Source organism: Palaemon carinicauda, chromosome 20, assembly GCF_036898095.1.
Source record: "Palaemon carinicauda isolate YSFRI2023 chromosome 20, ASM3689809v2, whole genome shotgun sequence".
Lineage (NCBI taxonomy): Eukaryota > Metazoa > Arthropoda > Malacostraca > Decapoda > Palaemonidae > Palaemon > Palaemon carinicauda.
In genome coordinates, this window is record NC_090744.1 from 116,420,204 (window position 1) to 116,445,671 (window position 25,468).

The window sequence follows — 25,468 nt, forward strand, 5'->3', positions numbered from 1 at the left end:
AGTTTAGTCACCAATCATCAGAAAACATTTCCAAAATTGCTAAATGGTAGTTGTATTCCTTCATGCTTAACCCTTTTACCCCCAGGCTATTTGGAAATTTCCAACCCTTAACCCCCAGGGGTTATTTTTTTCCCAGCACATTTTGCAGTATATTATTTTTAAATTGCTCTAACAGCCTTAATTTTTGTCATAGAGAGGTCAGGATGGTCTCATTCTCTTGGAAAATGCCTGAATTTTCTCAAAAAATTATCAAAAATATGAAAAAAAAAAATCTTATAGCAGTTTTTTGCCAGGACGTACCAGTACGTCCATGGGGGTAAAGGGATGGGTTTTGTGAAACATACCAGTACGTCCTTTGGGGGTAAAAGGGTTAATACTGTTACTTTTGTTTTAAAGAGCAGTACACAAAATGTAATACTGTATTCAGCAGGTAAACTTTGCCCACCTGTATATTCTATCTGTCATATAATAAAATGGTAGAATAAATAACAACACTGTATAGTAAACTATGCCTTGCTTCCACTAAAAAACGCTTCCCAACTTAGCATCAACAAATGTCAAAATATTCTATTGATTACTTTATTAATTTGCTTTCCTTACATGTACAAATCCTGATGGAAAATTGTCCATCAACACTTCTCATTCAAATTTCTGTTTCTTCTTTCGCTCCTTCTGCGCCTTCTTGATATCCTTGAAGTCCCTTTTAATTTTCTTCGCTGGAAAGCCAGGTTTTCCGACTCGCTTACGTTTCTTAGAGAAGAAATCTAAAATGAAACGGAAGAGACATTAAGAGATGATATAAAAATTATCATAAACAACACTTGAATAAATGATATACAGTTATGTATTACATTATATCAAATTTCATAGTATTTTGGAGATAGTTCTGAATCAAGCCGTCAAAGTCATATCTGGCTGGATATTAAAAATTACCAAATTTGGTGATTTTAATAAAACTTATAACATAAATGGTCAATTATATCAACACAGTAAAATCTATATTAAAGTATCAATAAATGTATTCATCATTAAAACAGATCATACAGGTTATCTGAAGATCAAAGAGACATGATAACACTGTATACAGTAAAACAATTAATGTTACTTTTAAGAAGATTTGAAACTGAGATTCAAGTATTATGAGAACATTAATATGACTGTGAAATTTGAGCATTTCCAGCATACTATAATGTATTCATCATCCAAAGAGAACCTTAAAGTTCCAGAAATGGCAATATTTAAAAACTCATAAAAGCAAGATGAAATCTTTTGACTTAATCATCAAAAATTAAAAAAAATAAGTTGTAGATTTTCCTAGCTAAACAAACCTAGGTCTTTTAAATTAGGGATGTCTTCAGCTGCATTGGAACAGCCATTAAATCATTAAAAAAAAACCAAAGAGGCACTCAGTAAAATGCAGACCTCCGCCGCGACAGCTTATTTCTCGACCTTGACCTTTTATCTCAACATGTATTAATTGGTGTGGATTTTCACACACTCAAATATGAACCAAGTTTGAAGTCTGTAACAATGATGTCTAAACTCATGACTGATTATGTGAATTGCACATTTTGCTTGACCATGACCTTCCAAAATTTAATCATTTACAGCATTTTACATAACAGTTAATCCTTGCAAGGTTCATTACTCTACAATTAAAATTGTGGCTAGGAAGCTGTTCACAAACAAACAAACTCACACAAATTAAATACTGTACACACAAACAGGGTAAAAAACATAACCTCCTTTCAACTTCACTGGTAGAGGTAATTAATTGGTTAATGACAGTTAGTATCGGAATGGTTTGGTCAGTCATCGACCCCCCCTCCCCCTTGCCAGGAGGATGGAGGAGTTTTTTCTTGGCAGATATAGTCTGTGGAAAGGTGCTCCATTGTGTAATTCACTAGTATCAGATGTCAGATTGGCATTTAACCCTTTTACCCCCAAAGGACGTACTGGTACGTTTCACAAAAGCCATCCCTTTACCCCCATGGACGTACCGGTACGTCCTTGCAAAAAAATGCTATAAAAATATTTTTTTTTCATATTTTTGATAATTTTTTGAGAAAATTCAGGCCTTTGCCAAGAGAATGAGACCAACCTGATCTCTCTATGACAAAAATTAAGGCTTTTAGAGCAATTAAAAAAAAAATATACTGCAAAATGTGCAGGGAAAAAAATAACCCCTTGGGGGTTAAGGGTTGGAAATGTCCAAATAGCCTGGGGGTAAAAGGGTTAACAGTTGTAGAATGCACACCAAGATTAGGAAAATCCTCCACATTGTGATAGGAACAAGAAAGGTTAACGCATACTGTACACTTTACCCTCTACCGGCCTACGGTGTTGATGTTCGATCCGAGCAGGACCGCTCCCTTTCTCCCGGTGCAACAGTGGTAACTGAAACCTCGCCTTACCCTTGCTTGACTGACCCCATAAGTACCAGACACTATCTCCTTAAGGAGGAGAGTGATCACTAATAGTCCCAAGAAACTGCGGAAAGCCCTCCCACACACCATATTTTTCATTGTCTTCTCAAGGAAGACCAAGTCGTGGAATGATCTTCCTAATCAGGTAGTTGAATCAGTAGAACTTCAAAAGTTCAAAGTTGCAGCAAATGTTTTTATGCTGAACAGGCTGACAAGTCTTTTTATAGTTTATATATGACATATTTGTTTTGATGTTGTTACTGTTTGTAGAATGATTTATTATTAATTTGTTCTCATCATTTATTTATTTCCTTATTTCCTTTCCTCACTGGGCTATTTTTCCCTGTTGGAGCCCTTGGGCTTATATCAACTTGCTTTACCAACTAGGGTTGTAGCTTGGCTAGTAATAATAATAATAATAATAATAATAATAATAATAATAATAATAATAATAATAAAAGAAATAGAAGAGGGAGAACTCTTTCCCTTTCCAACCATTCTTGCTTCACATAGAAATCACAGTCTGGGTGACCAATAAAGACACCTTGATTGCTCTGAAGATAAAGCTACAAGAGCTTCTACCAATGCAACACAAACCACTACACTTGACATTACAACACAGGAATCAACTTCTGGGGATCACTGTCAGTGCAAGGTAGCAGAGAAACTGCCATAAAGTGAGAAGAGGGTGGGCTGTTGCTGCTTACAGCCATCCCTTCTGAAAGGTACATAAAACTTTTTTTGTGAGAGCTCTCGCTTGAAAGCCGAAGCGCACCTAAAGGTAAGTGTATGATGAAGTTAATTTTCTTCCTATGGGTATGCAATCCATAGTAACAAAAGATACCTTACCATACGCTCACCTTTAGATGAGCTGCTTCTGCTTACAAATGAGGATGCTCACAAAAAAGATTACTAATCCCAAGCAAATGTATTGAAAAATCCAATAGTCGAGAGATGAAAGCAGTGGCAAGTCTGTGCCCAGTGAAAGCAGTGGCAAGTCTGTGCCCAGTGAAAGCAGTGGCAAGTCTGTGCCCAGTGAAAGCAGTGGCAAGTCTGTGCCCAGTGAAAGCAGTGGCAAGTCTGTGCCCCGTGAAAGCAGTGGCAAGTCTGTGCCCAGTGAAAGCAGTGGCAAGTCTGTGCCCAGTGAAAGCAGTGGCAAGTCTGTGCCCAGTGAAAGCAGTGGCAAGTCTGTGCCCAGTGAAAGCAGTGGCAAGTCTGTGCCCAGTGACCAAAGACAAAAGTGGCTATTCTATGACAGGCAGGTGGGTGGGACTTTTTCCTCATGCCAGCTGACACTAAAAACAATAATTTTGTTAACAATTCAATGGCCATTTCAATGCCACTGAAGCCTAATTCTATTCTTAAGGAAAAAATATTTGTATACACATAGGAACAAATATCCGGTAAAAAAGCTTTCTCAAAAGTACCTGTATTACCTAAATACCTTGTAACCAATATCAAATGCTGGAAGTAAAAAACGTCCAATGGCACTGAGAGAAGTAGAAATATCCAGACGCAGAATACATCCAATGGGACTCAAAGATTTAGGCATTAGCTTTCTCCAAACAAAGCTCGCCCCAAAAAATGATTAAATCCAAAACTACATAATTCTCACCTGGGTCAGGTTCCTCCCCAACTTCCTTTCTGAAGTAATCGGCATCGTCGTCTTCATCTTCGTCGTCAGCCTCTTCTCCCTTGCTGTGATCGCCTCCTTCTTTGACCTCCTTTTTGTTCATACCCATTCCAGCTATGCATTTCTTTTTGTGATCTTCCTTCTTTTTCTTCTTCTCCTCAATATTTGCTTCTTGCTGTTTCCTTCTCTTCTCCTTTAATTTCCTGTAAATAAAAAAATCAGTTGATAAAAAAAAGGATAGTATAAAGAAATGGCTACCAGACTTAAAGGTATCATATACTTCAGGGAACATTAAGGTTTTAGCTGCATGTAAGCATATCGTATAAAATAAATATGACATAATTTCCATGAAATAAAAACTCACAATAATCAATGCAATAAATAAATTTACTCCTTACAAAACATCAATTCTTCCACATCTATGTAAACTACTTTACTGATTTTATTCTACAGATATTTTAGTAAAAGTTCTTCCAAGCATCTGGTTGGAGGACTTTAAAGGAAAGCTATTTAGGATCAATACATATCTCGAAGTCCTACGTTGGGTGCTCTGAATTAACATACCTGGCTTTCTTACCTCTAACAAATTCAACTTATCTGCCCACTTAATCTGTACCAATTGATCTAGGCTTGGTTTTTATTGAACTTTCTTAGATTCTTGCCCCCCTTCATCTGTCTCAATTGATCTCAGCTTGATATTTATTGAACTTTCTTAGATTCTTGCCCCCCTTCATCTGTTCCAATTGTCCTCAGCTTGATTTTTATTGAACTTTCATAGATTCCTAAACCCCTTTATCTGTCCCAATAGATCTCAGCTTGATTTTTATTGAGCTTTCATAGATTCTTAACCCCCTCATCTGTTCCAATTGATCTCAGCTTGATATTTATTGAACTTTCTTAGATTCTTAACCCCCTTCATCTGTTCCAATTGATCTCAGCTTGATTTTTATTGAGCTTTCATAGATTCCTAAACCCCTTTATCTGTCCCAATAGATCTCAGCTTTGTTTTTATTGAACTTTCTTAGATTCTTAACCCCCTTCATCTGTTCCAATTGACCTCGGCTTGATTTTTATTGAGCTTTCATAGATTCCTAAACCCCTTTATCTGTCCCAATAGATCTCAGCTTGATTTTTATTGAGCTTTCATAGATTCTTAACTCCCTTTATCTGTCCCAACTGATCTAGGCTTGGTTTTTATTGAACTTTCTTGGATCATCAAGGAAGGGAGGTTGAATAGCAAGCCTCCTTTCCCATAAAATCTGAGTTACTAACATAGATAAATGAGGTAAAAGAATTATCTCAAAGCAAGATCAGCTGTGTGTGTCTACATATCCTCACACGAGCTCGCATAGAAAAAAGTCGATTTCATTGCCAGATTTATTCCTTGAATAAGTCTTCTATAATGAAGGTATACCAATAATAAATAAGGTAAAAATGATTTTATTACCGTCATATATCTAAATATAGAGTAAATAAATATCCCAGAACTCTGTGCTTTTTACGTTGACCTTTGCTAAATGAATGTTACTCTAGTTATCTGAATTTAACCCAGTATATCCAAGATTCGTCCTAACAGTGTCCATTGTTGTAAGATTCTACTGTACTGGTAAATGGACGCATCTCATTAGCCAACAAAAAATAATACTATCTTAGGAAAGGAAAGACTTTTCCAACCTAACCCATTACTCACAATGTACGTAACTATGACTCCTTGCAGTATATATATGCGATGAGTTAATTAAGGATATTTAAAAAAAAACTAACGTTAAAATCCATGTACTCACAATGTACGTAACTATGACTCCTTACCATATATATATGCGATGAGTCAATTAAGAATATTTTGAAAAAGCTAACATTAAAATCCATGGACTGAGAGCAGTGGGTAGATGATATTTCAAATAAGGAAGTTTTAGAGATGGTTTAAACATCTGTTAGTCAGAATAGGATTAGATATGCAAGTAGCAGAACAATGACCAGTAATAATGTCCAGGAAATTACTGGAAAGGGGGAAGGTGCCCCAGATGAAGACCTTCAAATAGAAAAGATAAAACTTGTTTCTAGTCTCCCTTCCTGAAGGGTAAATCTGTTGTCCAAATCTTTATTATTATTATTATTATTATTATTATTATTATTATTATTATTATTATTATTATTATTATTATTACTTGCTAAGCTACAACCCCAGTTGGAAAAGCAGGATGCTATAAGCCCAGGGGCTCCAACAGGGAAAATAGCTCAGTGAGGAAAGGGAACAAGGAAAAATAAAATATTTTAAGAAGAGCAACAATATCAAAATAAACATCACTTTATAAACTACAAAAACTTTAACAAAACAAGAGGAAGAGAAATAAGATATAAGATAGAACAATGTGCCCAGGTGTACCCTCAAGCAAGAGAACTCTAACCCAAGACAGTGGAAGACCATGGTACAGAGGCTATGGCACTACCCAAGATTAGAGAGCAATGGTTTGATTTTGGAGTGTCCCTCTCCTAGAAGAGCCGCTTATGATAATGATGATAATTTTAGTGATGATAAGAAACATAACAATGAAAACTATAACTTACTTCTTCTTCCTTATATTTTCTTCTAGAATCAACTTCTCTTCGGCAGATTTGATCACATGACTATGATACAGAACTTGACCTTCCAGAAGTCCACTTTCCACTTTATATACCTGAAAAATATTGTTTGTTTAGGAAGGGCAAAAAACAATTAGTTTATAAAATATTTTGTTTAGAAAAGGCAAAAAACAATTAGTTTATAAAATATTGTTTGCTTAGAAAAGGCAAAAAACAATTAGTTTATAAAATATAGTTTGTTTAGAAAAGGCAAAAAACAATTACTTTATAAAATATTGTTTGCTTAGAAAAGGCAAAAAACAATTATTTAATAAAATATTGTTTGTTTAGAAAATGCAAAAAACAATTAGTTTATAAAATACTGTTTGTTTAGAAAAGGCAAAAAACAATTAGTTTATAAAATATTGTTTGTTTAGAAAGGGCAAAAAACAATTAGTTTATAAAATATTGTTTGTTTAGAAAAGGCAAAACACAATGTTTACAAAATATTGTTTGTTTAGAAAAGACAAAAAACAATTAGTTTATTAAATATTGTTTGTTTAGAAAGGGCAAAAAACAATTAGTTTATAAAATATTGTTTGTTTAGAAAAGGCAAAAAAACAATCATTTATAAAATATTGTTTGTTTAGAAAAGGCAAAAACAATTAGTTTATTAAATATTGTTTGTTTAGAAAGGGCAAAAAACAATTAGTTTATAAAATATTGTTTGTTTAGAAAAGACAAAAAAACAATCATTTATAAAATATTGTTTGTTTAGAAAAGGCAAAAACAATTAGTTTATTAAATATTGTTTGTTTAGAAAGGGCAAAAAACAATTAGTTTATAAAATATTGTTTGTTTAGAAAAGGCAAAAAACTATTAGTTTATAAAATATTGTTTGCTTAGAAAAGGCAAAAAACAATTAGTTTATGAAATATTGTTTGTTTAGAAAAGGCAAAACACAATGTTTACAAAATATTGTTTGTTTAGAAAAGGCAAAAAACAATTAGTTTATAAAATATTATTTCTTTAGAAAAGGCAAAAACAATTAGTTTATAAAATATTGTTTGTTTAGAAAAGGCAAAAAACAATTAGTTTATAAAATTTTGTTTGTTTAGAAAAGGGAAAAAACAATTAGTTTATAAAATATTGTTTGTTTAGAAAAGACAAAAAAACAATTAGTTTAAAAAATGTTATTTTTATTAGTAAAATAAATTTTTGAATATACTTACCCGATAATCATGTAGCTGTCAACTCCGTTGCCCGACAGAATTCTATGGAGGGATACGCCAGCTATCACAATACTAGAAGGGGGTGTACTTACCAGCGCCACCTGTGGCCAGGTACTCAAGTACTTCTTGTTGACACCTCCTCAATTATTCCTCGGTCCACTGGTTCTCTATGGGGAGGAAGGGAGGGTCGATTAAATCATGATTATCGGGTAAGTATATTCAAAAATTTATTTTACTAATAAAAATAACATTTTTCAATATTAAACTTACCCGATAATCATGTAGCTGATTCACACCCAGGGGGGTGGGTGAAAACCAGTGTACAAGATTAAAGGATAGCTAAGTATCCCATATTTCATATAACAGTTATCTCAAATAACAATGAAATAATAAGTACCTGGTAAGGAAGTCGAATTGAACCGTTACTCTGCCTCTTTTTTAAGTTCGTCTTCCTTACTGAGCGCAGCGTTCCTCTTGGAGGCTGAATCAACCCAAAGGTGCCAAAGTATATGGGGTTGCAACCCCTACTAAAGGACCTCTACAAAACCTCTAACCCAGGCGCTTCTCAAGAATGAATAGACCAACCGCCAAATCAAAAGGATGCGGAAGGCTTCTTAGCCTACCGTAACAACCATAAAAAACAACAATAAAAGCATTCAAGAGAAAGGTTAAAAAAAAAGGTTATGGGATTAAGGGAATGTAGTGGCTGAGCCCTCACCTACTACTGCACTCGCTGCTACGAATGGTCCCAGGGTGTAGCAGTTCTCGTAAAGAGACTGGACATCTTTAAGATAAAATGATGCAAACACTGACTTGCTCCTCCAATAGGTTGCATCCATTATGCTCTGCAGAGAACGGTTTTTATTAAAGGCCATCGAAGTAGCTACGGCTCTTACTTCGTGGGTCCTTACCTTCAGCAATGCAAGGTCTTCCTCCTTTAAGTGAGAGTGGGCTTCTCTAATCAGAAGCCTTATATAATACGAAACCCCATTCTTGGACATGGGCCTCGAAGGTTTCTTGATGGCACACCATAAGGCTTCTGACTGTCCTCGAAGAGGTTTAGACCTCTTAAGATAAAATTTGAGAGCTCTGACAGGGCAAAGAACTCTCTCTAGTTCGTTACCTACCATGTTGGAGAGGCTAGGTATTTCAAACGATCTAGGCCAAGGACGTGAAGGAAGTTCGTTCTTTGCTAGGAATCCGAGCTGAAAAGAACATGTTGCAGATTCGGTTGTGAAACCAATGTTCTTGCTGAAGGCATGAACCTCACTGACTCTCTTAGCTGTTGCAAGGCAGACGAGAAAAAGAGTCTTGAGGGTAAGGTCCTTGAAGGAAGCTGACTGGAGAGGTTCGAACCTAGGTGACATAAGGAACCTTAAGACTACGTCTAGGTTCCAGCCTGGAGTGGATAGACGACGCTCTTTAGACGTCTCAAAAGACTTAAGAATGTCTTGAAGGTCCTTGTTGGAAGAAAGGTCCAAACCTCTGTGGCGGAGAACTGAAGCCAACATACTCCTATACCCTTTAATCGTAGGGGCTGAAAGGGATCTCTCATTCCTAAGATGTAGAAGGAAGTCAGCTATTTGGGTCACAGAGGTATTGGTAGAGGATATTGAATTGGCTCTACACCAGCTTCGGAAGACCTCCCACTTAGACTGGTAGACTCTACGAGTGGAAACCCTTCTCGCTCTGGCAATCGCACTGGCTGCCTCCTTCGAAAAGCCTCTAGCTCTAGCGAATCTTTCGACAGTCTGAAGGCAGTCAGCCGAAGAGCGTGGAGGTTTGGGTGCAACCTGTCTACGTGAGGTTGACGTAGAAGGTCCACTCTTAGAGGTAGAGTCCTGGGGATGTCGACTAGCCATTGAAGTACCTCTGTGAACCATTCTCTTGCAGGCCAAAGGGGAGCAACCAGCGTCAGCCGTGTCCCTTCGTGCGAGATGAATTTTTGCAGAACTTTGTTTATTATCTTGAACGGTGGGAATGCGTACAGGTCGAGATGGGACCAGTTCAGTAGAAAAGCATCCACATGAACTGCTGCAGGGTCTGGAACAGGGGAACAGTACAGCGGAAGTCTCTTGGTTATGGAGGTGGCAAACAGATCTATGGTAGGTTGACCCCACAAGGTCCAAAGTCTGTTGCACACACTCTTGTGGAGGGTCCATTCCGTGGGAATGACCTGATTCCTTCTGCTTAGGCGATCTGCTGAGACGTTCATATCGCCCTGAATGAACCTCGTGACCAGAGTGAGGTTTAGACCTCTTGACCAAATGAGGAGGTCCCTTGCGATCTCGTATAGGCTCCTCGAATGGGTCCCTCCTTGCTTGGAGATGTAAGCCAAGGCTGTGGTATTGTCTGAGTTCACCTCCACCACTTTGCCTAGCAGGAGGGACTTGAAGTTCAACAGGGCTAAATGAACTGCTAGTAGCTCCTTGCAGTTGATGTGGAGTAATCCTTGTTCTTCGTTCCACGTTCCCGAGCATTCCCGTCCGTTCAAGGTCGCACCCCAGCCCGAGTCCGATGCATCTGAAAAGAGATGAAGATTGGGGGTCTGAATAGCCAACGATAGACCCTCCCTGAGAAGGAGGTTGTGCTTCCACCACAGGAGAGTGGTCTTCATCTCTTGGGTGATTGGGATAGAGACTGCTTCGAGAGTCGAACCCTTGTCCCAATGAGCTGCAAGATGGAATTGAAGAGGGCGGAGGTGGAGTCTCCCTAGCTCGACGAACAGGGCCAGTGATGAAAGGGTCCCTGTGAGACTCATCCACTGTCTCACCGAGCAACTGCTCCTCTTCAGCATGCTCATGATGCACTCTAGGGCTTGGCTTATCCTGGGGGCCGATGGAAAAGCCCGAAAATCCTGACTCCGAATCTCCATTCCCAGGTACACAATGGATTGGGAGGGAATGAGTTGAGACTTTTCTATGTTGACTAATAGACCCAGTTCTCTGATTAAGTCTAAAGTCCAATTGAGATTCTCCAGACAGCGACGACTCGTGGAGGCTCTCAACAGCCAGTCGTCTAAGTAGAGGGAGGCTCTGATGTCCGATAAGTGTAGGAATTTTGCTATATTCCTCATCAGATGAGTAAAGACCATAGGAGCTGTGCTTAGGCCAAAACACAGGGCTTGGAACTGGTAGACAACCTTTCCAAAAACGAATCTCAGGAAAGGTTGGGAGTCTGGATGAATAGGAACGTGAAAGTAGGCATCTTTCAAGTCCAACGAGACCATCCAGTCCTCCTGCCTGACCGCTGCTAAGACCGACTTCGTCGTCTCCATCGTGAACGTCTGCTTGGTGACATACGCGTTGAGCGCGCTGACGTCCAGCACCGGTCTCCAACCTCCTGTCTTCTTGGCCACAAGAAAGAGACGGTTGTAGAAGCCCGGGGATTGATGGTCCCGGACTATAACCACTGCCTTCTTCTGCACAAGTAGCGACACCTCCTGGTGCAATGCTAGCCTCTTGTCCTCTTCTTTGTAGTTGGGAGAGAGGTTGATGGGTGATGTGGTCAGAGGTGGTTTGAGGCAGAATGGAATCCTGTAACCGTTCCTCAGCCAACTGACAGACTGGGCGTCTGCACCTCTCTTCTCCCAGGCTCGCCAGAAGATCTTGAGTCTGGCTCCTACTGCTGTCTGGAGATGCGGAGAGTCAGTTTTTTCCTTTAGATGTCCTGGAGCCTTTCCTGGACTTGCTCCTGTAAGAGTCTGGACGGGAGCTTCCTCGGCTGGGGGTTCTACCACGAAAGGGCGGAAAGAACCTCGTAGCAGGGGAATCAGCCACTGGGGAGCGATAAGTCTTGGGGACTGAGGTAGCAACCTTAGACTTACGAGCCGATGAGGCTACAAGATCGTGTGTGTCCTTTTGTATCAGGGCAGCAGACAAGTCCTTAACCAGCTCTTCGGGGAAGAGGAACTTCGAGAGCGGAGCAAAAAGGAGTTGTGACCTTTGGCAAGGTGTAATGCTGGAGGAAAGGAAGGTACACAGCTGTTCCCTTTTCTTCAAAACCCCTGATACAAACATCGACGCAAGCTCACCAGATCCATCCCTAATGGCCTTATCCATGCAGGACATTAATAGCATGGCAGAATCCTTGTCCGCAGGAGAGGTTTTCTTGCTGAGGGCCCCCAGGCACCAGTCAAGAAAGTTGAACATCTCAAATGCTCTAAACAGTCCTTTCAGTAAGTGATCAAGGTCTGAGAAGGTCCAGCAAACCTTAGAGCGCCTCATTGCAGTTCTCCGAGGCGAGTCTACCAGACTTGAGAAGTCAGCCTGGGCAGAGGCAGGTACTCCCAAGCCTGGTGCTTCTCCTGTGGCATACCAAACGCTCGCTTTCGAAGTGAGCTTAGTTGGCGGGAACATGAAAGAAGTTTTGCCAAGGTGTTGCTTAGTCTGCAGCCACTCCCCTAAGATCCTTAATGCTCTCTTAGAGGACCTTGCTAGGACTAGCTTAGTATAGGAGGACTTAGCTTGTTGTATGCCCAGCGAAAACTCAGATGGCGGAGAGCGGGGAATAGCAGAGACAAAGTGGTCTGGATAAACCTCCCTAAGCAGAGCCAAGACCTTACGAAAGTCAATAGACTGTGGAGAAGGCTTGGATTCATCCACGTCTGACGAGGGATCCAGGTGTGCCTCCTCATCATCAGACGCCTCATCACCAGAGTGTAGCGAAGATATCGGACAAGAATGCTGAACAGCAGAGTCAGAACGAGTAGGAACAATATTAGTGGTTTCCTCTTCAAGTAACTGTTGAGGGAGAACCTGAGGCTCAGACTGCAAAGGCTGAATAAAAGATGAAGCAGAAGGAAGGCGCATGGGTGGAGGAGGCTGACTCCTAGCATGAGTGGTTGAACCCAAGGGTTGCGCTTGCTGAGCGGTTGGTGGAAGCGGAGTAGCAAGTTCCTGTTCCTGTGGTGTGAGCGGAGCGTGATGAGGTTGAGGCTGCGCAGAACAAGGTAAATGTCTCGCAAGCTGAGGCTCCTGAGACGCAAGGCCAAGGTGTAGTGGAGCTTGCCTTGTGGATGGTTGAGCTCGCTGCAGCGAGAGCTGAGGAGACTGACTCATGGACGGGAGAGGTTGTTGTACCTCAACCGAGTGTTGCACCACTGGTGGAGCAGCAAGGGGAGGCGGAGGAAGAGAGGTATAATCCTCCTGATCCCATAGCAAAGGTTGCCTTAAAGAAGGCGGAGGCTGAACACCACTGGGAACAGCAAACTCAGACCGTGGCTCAACATCGTACGCCTGGCAGGTGGTACTGCGATCAGGCGGAGCAAGCGCAGGCGGAGCGAGCGCAGGCGGAGCGAGCGCAGGCGGAGGGAGTGTAGGCGGAGGCGGAGGCGCAACACTCTCAGCCCGACACTCACGCATCAAGTCCGAAAGCTGAGCTTGCATGGACTGTAGTAGAGTCCACTTAGGGTCGGCAGAAACTACAGTAGGCTGAGGAAAAGCCTTAACAGTCGAGCTCTGTTGTGGCAGAACCTTACTCCTCTTGGGCGGAGTGCAGTCGACAGATGACTGAGGCGAGTCAGAGCTGAGCCAATGACTGCAACCTGGCTGAGCACTCGCGGACTGGACTCTGCGTTTAAGTGGTCTCGAGACCTGAGACCAACATTTCTTCCCTGACAGATGATCAGCGGACGAGAAAAAGACGGGCTCAATCGTCTGCAGGTGGGAGTGACGGTCTTTGGAAGACACGCCCGCAACCACCGAGGATACTTCTGTGCGCCTAACAAGGCCTGCCGAACCCTTATGCCCTTCGACATTGCTTCTCCCCTGGGCTTGGGAGCTTGCAAGAGGTCCCGGACTGGGAGGACGACTGGCTCGCACAGAAGTATCCTCACGCACCACACTGGCACTGACACTAGCACTTGGCACTGCACTGACACTAGCACTCGTCACAGCACTGGCACTAATTCCACCCACTGCACTCTTGACCTTAAGTTCCTTGACTTCGGCCATCAGAGACTTATGGTCACTTACCACTGACTCTACTTTATCGCCTAAGGCCTGAATAGCACGCAAAACAACAGACATATCAGGCGGAGGGCAAACAGTAGGTTCGGGGGTAGCCACTACAGGGGTAGGAAAAGGTAGGGGATCATGAGGTGAGGAAAAAAGTGAAGAGTGAGAAGAACTCCTCCTAACTCTACCTCTCTCTAACTTAGATGAATATTTTAAAAGACGGACAAATTCCAGTTCCGAAAGTCCGGCGCATTCCTCACATCGATTTTCCAACTGACAGGGCCTGTCCCTACAGTCAGAACAAGCGGTGTGAGGATCTACCGAGGCCTTCGGAATACGCCTATTGCAAGACCTACATCGTCTATGGGAGGGGGCTTGCGAAATGTCAGACATCTTGAATCCAAAGAGTTAGCCAAAGGGGTTTCCAAAATCAAGCAAAAGATCGTTAACCGTTAATCAGGACTATATAAAAGCTATCTAGCTAATATAAGAAGGTTTCCAGTAAAGCGACAGCCGAAATCTGAGAGAATACTTCACCAATTAGCCGTGAACAAACTCGAAGATCATAAGCGTATCCCAGAACGTCTTGCCGGAAGCACGACAGAGGAATAATTGAGGAGGTGTCAACAAGAAGTACTTGAGTACCTGGCCACAGGTGGCGCTGGTAAGTACACCCCCTTCTAGTATTGTGATAGCTGGCGTATCCCTCCATAGAATTCTGTCGGGCAACGGAGTTGACAGCTACATGATTATCGGGTAAGTTTAATATTGAAAAATATTGTTTGTTTAGAAAAGGCAAAAAACAATTAGTTTATTAAATATTGTTTGTTTAGAAAGGGCAAAAAACAATTAGTTTATAAAATATTGTTTGTTTAGAAAAGACAAAAAAACAATTAGTTTATAAAATATTGTTTGTTTAGAAAAGACAAAAAAACAATTAGTTTATAAAATATTGTTTGTTTAGAAAAGACAAAAAAACAATTAGTTTATAAAATAGTTTGTTTAGAAAAGGCAAAAAACAATTAGTTTATAAAATATTCTTTGTTTAGAAAGGGCAAAAAACAACTAGTTTATAAAATATTGTTTGTTTAGAAAAGGCAAAAAAACAATTCGTTTATAAAATATTGTTTGTTTAGAAAAGACAAAAAACAATTAGTTTATAAAATTACAAGTGCTCTTGCAAATCCATTGCAAATATGTACTCTTCATAATGTAATAAATTATTAGTGCGAGGGTGGGATTGGAAGGAATAATCATCATTTTTTGTCAACTCTTCAATTTACTGAGTTTGACTTGATAAAAGTTCTCTCTATTCTCTTCTATCTTGGGGCTAGGTCTTCATCTATCCCCTTTTGCAACAATTTCCTGAATTCTCTTATAGGTCTTCCCCCTTGCCACTTCTATACCTATTGCTTTTCCGATTGACTCTTCCTCAAACATCATCACATGTTCAAACCATCTAAATATTTGAGTTCTTGGGTTTTTTTCAAGCCTTTAGAGACCATATCTCTCCCTTTATTCTGTGTTTGCGATACAATCCATCAATCGTACTCCAGCCACAAATCTTAACCCTTTTACCCCCAAAGGACGTACTGGTACGTTTCACAAAAGCCATCCCTTTACCCCCATGGACGTACCAGTACGTCCTTGCAAAAAAATGCTATAGAAATTTTTTTTTTCATATTTTTGATAATTTTTTGAGAAAATTCAGGCATTTTCCAAGATAATGAGACCAACCTGACCTCTCTATGACAAATTAAGGCTGTTAGAGCAATTTAAAAAAAAATATACTGCAAAATGTGCTGGGAAAAAAATAACCCCCTGGGGGTTAAGGGTTGGATATTTCCAAATAGCCTGGGGGTAAAAGGGTTAACATTATAACGTCATGTTACTGCCATAGCAATACACACTTAGATATTATATATATTTTTAAGGAACAGTACTCAAAATATAGTCTACCACGTTGGATGAGTTATTTCACGTTCTACTGGGTAGTAGTATGCACTATCAAAACAACTGCCTTCTCAGTCAGAAGCAAAGGAATAGCTTCCAGTAATGTTTTTATTCTACTCTTTGTTTCCAGTGAATGAAAGTCCCCAAAATTGTGGTATGCTACATTAGTTAATGAGATATGTATTAAACACAATGGCCTTACTGTATACTCTTATAGCATAGCTCTACAGCCATTAGCCTTCTTTTGTTTCAGTTATCTCAATCAATGGATCATGGTTATGTTCAAAATATATACTATGACAGACCATGGAACGTTACTCTCCTTAATTTTCAGCATCAACACAGAAAGGGGTTAAAAACAACATACATTATCTAATGAGCCACCGTCACAAGGACATACTTATTAAAATCAGTCTTGACAGTATTCATATTTCTGATGTACATACATACATACGTATACCAAGGCACTTGCCCCAATTTTGGGGGGTAGCCGACATCAACAATGAAACAAAAACAAAAAGGGGACCTCTACTCTCTACGTTCCTCCCAGCCTGACAAGGGACTCAACCGAGTTCAGCTGGCACTGCTAGGGTGCCACAGCCCACCCTCCCCCGTTATCCAACACAGATGAAGCTTCATAATGCTGAATCCCCTACTGCTGCTACCTCCGCGGTCATCTAAGGCACCGGAGGAAGCAGCAGGGCCTACCGGAACTGCATCACAAACCTTATAGTTTTAAAACCCTACGAATGAGAATTCCCAACAAAAAATATTTCCGCAAAACCAAATCTCTACAATACCTTGATCTTCCTAATCGGGTGGTTGAATCAGTAGAACTTCAAAAGTTCAAAGTTGGAGCAAATGCTTTTTTGTTGACCAGGCGGACATGAGTCTTTTATAGTTTATTTATGACATATTTGTTTTTGATGTTGTTAATGGTTTATATGTGACATGTCTGTTTTGACGTTGTTACTGTTTTTAGAATGATATATTGTTAATTTGTTCTCTTCATTTATTTATTTCCTTATTTCCTTTCCTCACTGGGCTATTTTTCCCTGTTGGAGCCCCTGGGCTTATAGCATCTTGCTTTTCCAACTAGGGTTGTAGCTTGGATAGTAATAATAATAATAATACCTGCAAGGTCATTCGAGGGCCAAGCTCACTCAAGCGTACGGACGACTTCAGAGCGACCTTGGACTTTTTATCGGGAACTGTAACGCGTGCTTTGGGGTCATCTTCTACTTCGCTATCAGACAGCATTCCTGCCCTGTTAAGTAACATAAGAGCATATTAAGTATGAATAAATTTATTAAATGGATAATCAAACACTATTAGTAACAATGTCTAGTTTATACTTGAGAGCAGAAAAAAACAACATATTCTCAGTGCACACTCCAAGCAACTATAAAAAACACTGTCACTGTTATTTTAAACACCTTACAATACAGTATTCACAAATACAACATTAGCAACATAAACAAACACAAATAATAGTATAAATTTTAATGATTTAAAAGTTCAATTCCGTTCTTTAACAACAAAAGACACAAAAAAAAAATTGGAAGATTGTGACATATTTTTGAACTGATTAATAAAATTTATAGAAGAAGACTAATGGAACAGGAAGTTTATAAAGTAGTAATGTTGAGATTAGAACAAATTGCAGCTGGGTTCTTTTCCTTCCCTGGAACATGCTAGTCTCCCTGATTTTGTACAGGAAGGCTGATTCCAGCAACCACCTATCAACTTAATAGCTTATTTGGGGTCACTACTAGGGTCATTGGCACTGTGATCCTCACTGGATTCACTGGCACTGGGGACACTGAAGGTTAACCCTTTAACCCCCAGGCTATTTGGAAATTTCCAACCCTTAACCCCCAGGGGGTCATTTTTTTTCCCAGCACATTTTGCAGTATATTTTTTTTAAATTGCTCTAACAGCCTTAATTTTTGTCATAGAGAGGTCAGATTGGTCTCATTCTCTTGGAAAATGCCTGAATTTTTTCAAAAAATTATCAAAAATATGAAAAAAAAAAAATTTATAGCATTTTTTGCAAGGACGTACCGGTACGTCCATGGGGGTAAAGGGATGGCTTTTGTGAAACGTACCAGTACGTCCTTTGGGGGTAAAAGGGTTAAGTAGCCTTAGCTACCAGTTCCTTCAAGAAAGATAAGCAGGACCTTCAGGCAGGAATTAAAGGAAGGTTTTGCCTCCATTTAGGTCAAACTTGTCGTTGCTTATCTGCACGGCAATCAGAGAGTTTGCAGCACATGTTGGAGTGTGGCAATCACTGGGGGAACACCACACACCACCAAAGCTTGAGAAACTTGCAGATGTACATTAGAGTTCTCAAGGTTCCTGTTGCATATTCCTCAGGGACTGAAACATGCCATATACTGAGAAATAGCTCTTTACATTAATGCCATTACTTCAATATAGTCTATTTAAAGAAAAAAGACCAGAGGACTTTGGTACATTGGGAACGTCTCGACATTCTCTTACGTTCATCATTATCAATATCAACCGCTGCTAGTGTACCAACCGTGTGTCACACGATCGTACATAGTTCATTTTGTGTATATATTATGATTCTAGTGTCACACGATCGTACATAGTTCATTTTGTGTATATATTATGATTCTATCTTCGCTCTTCCCTCGCACTAAAACTAACCTGAATAAACATGTCTGTTTTTCTCATCGGTAACGGTGTCTGTTTTTGAACATGAAAATTCTTGCTGCTTTGAGCTTTTGTATATAAAGGAGTGTTCTATAATAAACTTACTCAGTCGCTTTCATCCGTCTTTGAGTCACAACCTTCTCTCGGCCCATCACTTTGGTGAAAATGAACTACGTGCGATCGTGTGACACACGGTTGGTACACTAGTCAACTGCATGACAAAGGCCTCAGACATGATCTTCCACTCGTGTCTTAGGTTACTGGTAGTTAATCAAGTCACTCATTGTTTAGTCTGATCTTGCAGAAACAGAGACTTGCATTTGACACCTATATAGAATATACTTTTTCTATTGATATAACATCACAAATTTCAAAGTATCTGTAATGTGTATATTTCCTAGCTACAGATACCCAAGACCAGTATGATATCGGCAAAGCTGAAACAACCATTGTCTTGGCTAAATACTTTTAAGATAAAATACTGAAGGGTAATTGAAGCCTGAGTCTAAAACAGTAAAAAATCTTGGAGTTCAGAATTTGAGAGGAACTATGAGCATTAACGAAAACAGATACCAGGGTGCACCATGATGAAGGCTGAAAACAGATGACAGGAAGCAGTAATAAACTAGAGGGTCACTCAATAGAGCACAGACCTCCTCCGCAGCAACTTATTTCTCGACCTTGACCTTCGACTTTAACATGTATTAATTGGCGTGAATTTTCATACACTCAAATATGAACCAAGTTTGAAGTCTCTCTGACAACGATGTCCAACTTGTGGCCGGTCACGTGAATAGGACATTTTACTTGACCTTTACCTTCAAAAATTATTCATTTCCAATTTTTTTACATAATAGTTAATCCCTGCAAGTTTCATGACTCTAGGATTAAAACTGTGCCCAGGAAGCTGTTCACAAACACACAAACAGGGGGCAAAAACATAACAGCCTTCCAACTTCGTTGGCGGAGGTAACAACAGTAATGGAGCGAGCACAATGTTATTATTATTATCATTATTATTATTATCAAATACTAAGCTACAACCCTAGTTGGAAAAGCAGGATGCTTTAAGCGGCTCCAACAGGGAAAATAGCATAATAGTGACCTGTGACAATGCAGAGCTAGCAATCAGCTGGGTGAATGAAAATAGGAGCAAAATCAGGGGAGGATTCCAGATTAAGAGTTTCACTGCACCCAGGAAAAGAAGAAAGGTCAGGTTGAGAGTGAGGATGATCATGAATGGGTGAAAGTGGTAAGTAAGAAAAAGGGTAAGAAGGGAATGGTTGAGGATAGGAATTTAAGTGTTGGATTGGATTCATTATATTCAAAAGTTCAAAGTTGCAGCAAATGTTTTTATGTTGAACAGGCTGACATAGGTCTTTTTCTAATTTATATATGACATATCTGTTTTGATGTTGTTACTGTTTTTAGAATTCTTTATTGTTAATTTGTTCTCCTCATTTATTTATTTCCTTATTTCCTTTCCTTACTGGGATATTTTTCCTTGTTGGAGCCCTTGGACTTATAGCATCTTGCTTCTCCAATTAGGGTTGTCGCTTGCTGATAATAATAATAAAAATGATAATAAAATGAGGAAGAAGGAAACAAGAATCATGGACATAGAATATAAGAGCAGGATCACTTCTTTGAAATCGATTTATAACTTCAGTAGTTGTGATGCAAGCTTGCTCTTCTACTTCATTGGCCAAAAGCTTTGCTCAGACAGCATCTATAACAATTAAAACGCTTCCAGGAGTCTAAAATTACTGCCAGATCTTTGCTGAGACAGAATATATAACATTTAAAATGCTTCAAGGAGTCTAAGATTACCTCCAGATCTTTGCTCTGACAGCATCTATAACATTTAAAATGCTTCCTAGAGTCTAAAATTACTTCCAGATCTTTGCTCAGACAGCATCTATAACAATTAAAATGCTTCCAGGGGTTTAAAATTACTTCCAGATCTTTGTTCAGACATCTATAGCATTTAAAACGCTTCCAGGAGTCTAAAATTACTTCCAGATCTTTGCTGAAACAGCATCTATAACATTTAAAACGCTTCCAGGAGTCTGAAATGACTGCCAGATCTTTGCTCGGACAGCATCTGTAACATTTGAAACGCTTCCAGGAGTCTGAAATGACTGCCAGATCTTTGCTCGGAAAGCATCTGTAACATTTGAAACGCTTCCAGGAGTCTGAAATGACTGCCAGATCTTTGCTCAGACAGCATCTATAACAATTAAAATGCTTCCTAGAGTCTAAAATTACTGCCAGATCTTTGCTCAGACAGCATCTATAACATTTAAAATGCTTCCTAGAGTCTAAAATTACTTCCAGATCTTTGGCGAGACAGCATCTATGTTGTGCTCCTGTTGTAGTTACTACAAACCTCTTACAACACCTGCTACTGTTACACTTGCAGCAATATCTAAATCGTGATTTGTACAAGAATTATATCACATTAAAGTAATGGAATGATCTTCCTAATCGGGCAGTTGAATCAGTGGAACTTCTAAAGTTCAAACTTGCAGCCAATGTTTTTATGTTGAACAGGCTGACATAAGTCTTTTTTATAGTTTTTATATGAAAGATTTATTCTAATCTTGTTACTGTTCTTAATATATTTAATTTTAATTGTTCATTACTTCTCTTGTAGTTTATTTATTTACTTATTTCTCTTTCCTATACTGGATAAGCCCTTGGGCTTATTGCATCCTGCTTTCCCAACTAGGGTTGTAGCTTAGCAGTAGTAATAATAATAATAATAATAATAATAACAATAATAATGGGGAAAGTGATGATAAAACAAACAGATAATATAATAGGGCAAAAATATAATGCTCAAAAGCTAAAGTATGAACCAAATAAATATAAAACTTCACTTACTTTGTTATGAACTCTGACACATCTGTAAATTTGCCCAAGTTAGGTACTTTACGGCCCATCAATTTCTTGACACTTTTGGACACCTCCACAGGAACCGTACGAATAGCATAATGCCGGAGATCAAACTGTTCTTTTTCCTCGTCGTAATTGAATAGGCAGCACCTCCTTATCTTATCCGGGGAGGCCTAGAAAGATATAAATTACTTATTAATCACAGTGGGGTCTGTTGTTGCAGCAAATGGTGGAGTGGAAGCAGATGTACATCAGAGAGTGAATGAAGGATGCAAAGTGTTGGGGGCAGTTAAGGAAGTAGTAAAAAATAGAGGATTGGGCATGAATGTAAAGAGAGTTCTATATGAGAAAGTGATTGTACCAACTGTGATGTATGGATCGGAGTTGTGGGGAATGAAAGTGATGGAGAGACAGAAATTGAATGTGTTTGAGATGAAGTGTCTAAGGAGTATGGCTGGTGTATCTCGAGTAGATAGGGTTAGGAACGAAGTACTGAGGGTGAGAACGGGTATAAGAAATGAGTTAGCAGCTAGAGTGGATATGAATGTGTTGAGGTGGTTTGGCCATGTTGAGAGAATGGAAAATGGCTGTCTGCTAAAGAAGGCGATGAATGCAAGAGTTGATGGGAGAAGTACAAAAGGAAGGCCAAGGTTTGGGTGGATGGATGGAGTGAAGGAAACTCTGGGTGATAGGAGGATAGATGTGAGAGAGCCAAGAGAGCGTGCTAGAAATAGGAATAAATGATGAGCGATTGTGACGCAGTTCCGGCAGGCCCTGCTGCTTCCTCCGGTGCCTTGGATGACCGCGGAGGTAGCAGCAGTAGGGGATTCAGCGTTATGAAGCTTCATCTGTGGTGGATAACGGGGGAGGGTGGGCTGTGGCACCCTAGCAGTACCAACCGAACTCGGTTGAGTCCCTTGTCAGGCTGGGATAAACATAGAGAGGAGAGGTCCCGTTTTTGTTTCATTGTTTGTGTACGTAGAGAAGAGAGGTCCCCTTTTTGTTTCATTGTTTGTGTCGGCTACCCCCCCAAAATTGGGGGAAGTACCTTGGTATATGTATGTATGTACAAAAGGCTTTACAAAGGAGTCTCTGTGCTTCAAAGGTAAACAATTTGAACTGTAAAGAAACAACATTAAAAGAACAAAGGGTGAAGCCCAGTAGAAGTAGAGTTTAACATGAGATTTACCTTTCATACAACCACATTACTCAAATTCTGTAAATAAAAATGTTTGCTTCACAACTTCACAGACCATCATGGTTTACTTTAGCTGACAAGGTAATCAACTAGAGATAATTGATACATACATACATACATATACCAAGGCACTTCCCCCAATTTTGGGGGGTAGCCAACATCAACAAATGAAACAAAACAAAAAGGGGACCTCTACTCTCTACGTTCCTCCCAGCCTGACAAGGGACTCGACCGAGTTCAGATGGTACTGCTAGGGTGCCACAGCCCACCCTCCCCTGTTATCCACCACAGATGAAGCTTCATAATGCTGAATCCCCTACTGCTGCTACCTCCGTGGTCATCTACGGCACCGGAGGAAGCAGCAGAGCCTACCAGAACTGCATCACAATCGCTCGCCATTCATTCCTATTTCTAGCACGTTCTCTTGCCTCTCTCACATCTATCTTCCTATCACCCAGAGCTTTCTTCACTCCATCCATCCACCCAAACCTTGGCCTTCCTCTTGTACTTCTCCCATCAACTCTTGCATTCATCACCTTCTTTAGCAGACAGCCATTTTCCATTCTCTCAACATGGCCAAACCACCTCAACACATTCATATCCACTCTAGCTGCTAACTCATTTCTTACACCCGTTCTCACCCTCACCACTTCGTTCCTAACCCTATCTACTCGAGATACACCAGCCATACTCCTTAGACACTTCATCTCAAACACATTCAATTTCTGTCTCTCCATCACTTTCATTCCCCACAACTCCGATCCATACATCACAGTTGGTACAATCACTTTTTCTCATATAGAACTCTCTAAATTCATGCCCAACCCTCTATTTTTCACTATTTTGTTTGAGAAAAGGCAAGAAATCTTATTCAATTTAGCCAGAGCAACTATAAAAATTTGTGTAATAAGAAACTCTCTGATGCTCCCTATAAATGACAAGGCGCTCAGAATTCAGGGGAGACATTCAGTATTCTCATGCTACTCAAAAAAAGAAGCGGTACTTTACCGAATCGGGCGTGATGTTCGGGAACATATCAAGAAACATCCGCGCTGTGACTTGAAGATGGAGGTCTCCTTCGTTGGGTTGAATGTTTGTCATGATACACGGCGAATATAAGAACCGATCTCCGTGAGTAAACTGCTTTTTCAATAGAGACAGGACATCTTTTGCTCTGGTATAATTCATTATTCTGAAAATAATTCATATAATCTGATTAACAATCACATTCATTGAACAATGAAATTTGACGCTTACATGCACCTTATCTGTTTACAGGGTTCAGGAGTTCAAACATGTTAGGAATATAAAATATTTTGTAATCATCAAATTGATTCATAGATACAGACCAATAAAACTTAATGAAAAATTAAAATGGATATGAGTAGATACACAGTAGCTACATACCAGCCAATTAAAAAAAAGAAATGATGATGAATTAACTTGGACTATCCTTTTGAAGAGAGTCATGGCTAGATTGAGGGAAATGAGAGAGAGAGGAGGAGGAGGAGGAGGAGGAGGAGGAGGAGGAGGAGGAGGAGGAGGAGGAGGAGAAGGAGAAGGAGAAAGAGGAGGAAGGGGGTTTACTGCTCGTAAATCGAGGTACTAGTGTGCTTGTGTGCTTGAAAAAAATATATATATATACCAAACCATAAGGTAATTTCCCGAAACTCTAATGACAGTATTACTCTTGAGGGATATTTAGTGATCTGATATATGAAGCACTGAAAGAAGTTAAAGTAAGAGAATAGTGCTTACTTTTGTACAAAACCTTGATAAGTTGTCTCACAAACTCACTTAAATATTGCTGATTTTCTATTTGCAGTTTAAAATTATTATTAAATGGATTACTCCATCATTCTTTAGTTTGTACAGCTAAATGTATTTTCTACATTGGATGTTTTGTAATGAATTACTTCAAAATATCAAAGCTTTAGGTGTAATCAGTCAAATCTTATAACTTAAACTGTTTCTTAATTTACCATTGTTATACTAACTAGCTCTTAAAGGTTTAAAGGTCGCTCATGAATGGCAGAGGCAAGGGACAGTGACATTGCCCTAGCAATCAGGACAATGCCCTAGAGACTGAACATATATGATATGATCAGCGCCCAAGCCTCCTCTCCACCCAAGCTAGAACCAGGGAGGGCCAGGCAGTGGCTGCTGATGACTCAACAGATAGACCTACAGGCTCCCCCAAACCCCCCAACCTTAGCTCACAAGGATGGTAAGATTGCAGACACTAATGGCACTAACGAGTCTGAGCGGGACTCGAACCCCCGTCCGGCAAACACCAGACAGAGACGTTACCAATCAGGCCACAACAACCCTGTGATACAACATTGCAATTCAAATACAGTAAGCTACAAGTTTCTTTCATCAAATAACTTAATAATACTTATTTGTAAGTACTAAATACCCAGTATAAAAAATTATTAAATCGATTCACTACACATGAAAAAATACTGTCAAGTACTCACTTAAACGTCACTGTAGGTCCCCGAGGTATTCTGCATAATTTGACATACATTCCAAGGGATGTTTGTGTGAAAGCAACTAAGTGCGTAAGATTTAGCTGGGCAGATACGGCAACAAAGTCTTTTATTACGTTTTTCTTAGTACCCTGAAAAACATAAATCAAGAATTAAGGGCTAATCTGGAAATAAAAATATCTGAATAATCTTTGTCATGAATACAACCCTCTTATTTTACAAGTATATATTAAAGTACAGTCATTATTTACTGTACTCAGGTTACACCTTCTGACATGGTTACCTGTAAGCTGAAAAATAAGGTTAAACAATGCTAAGTTACCCTTTTCTTACAGCTTCTGTGTCAATTATAATAGTAACAATGTGCTGTGCTTGTTTTAAATTTGATTTCATTAGGTAGTCTTCATATCATAATGTTTAAATGGAAACAGATTTTTC

The 25,468-nt window shown here is 39.6% G+C and overlaps 1 protein-coding gene across 1 annotated transcript in view; it reads right to left on the reverse strand.

Annotated features, from left to right (window-relative positions):
* Positions 1-565: 565 nt before the first annotated feature.
* ppan (Brix domain-containing protein peter pan) overlaps positions 566-25,468 on the reverse strand; it is a 31,583-nt gene continuing 6,680 nt past the window's right edge. The window contains exons 3-9 of the mRNA XM_068344236.1: positions 25,019-25,161; positions 23,547-23,730; positions 21,329-21,513; positions 16,898-17,030; positions 6,628-6,737; positions 4,042-4,262; positions 566-764 (exon numbers count right to left, since the gene is read on the reverse strand). Coding sequence (XP_068200337.1) covers positions 640-764; positions 4,042-4,262; positions 6,628-6,737; positions 16,898-17,030; positions 21,329-21,513; positions 23,547-23,730; positions 25,019-25,161 — 1,101 coding nt within the window. The 3' untranslated portion in view covers positions 566-639. The remainder of the gene's footprint in view (positions 765-4,041; positions 4,263-6,627; positions 6,738-16,897; positions 17,031-21,328; positions 21,514-23,546; positions 23,731-25,018; positions 25,162-25,468) is intronic.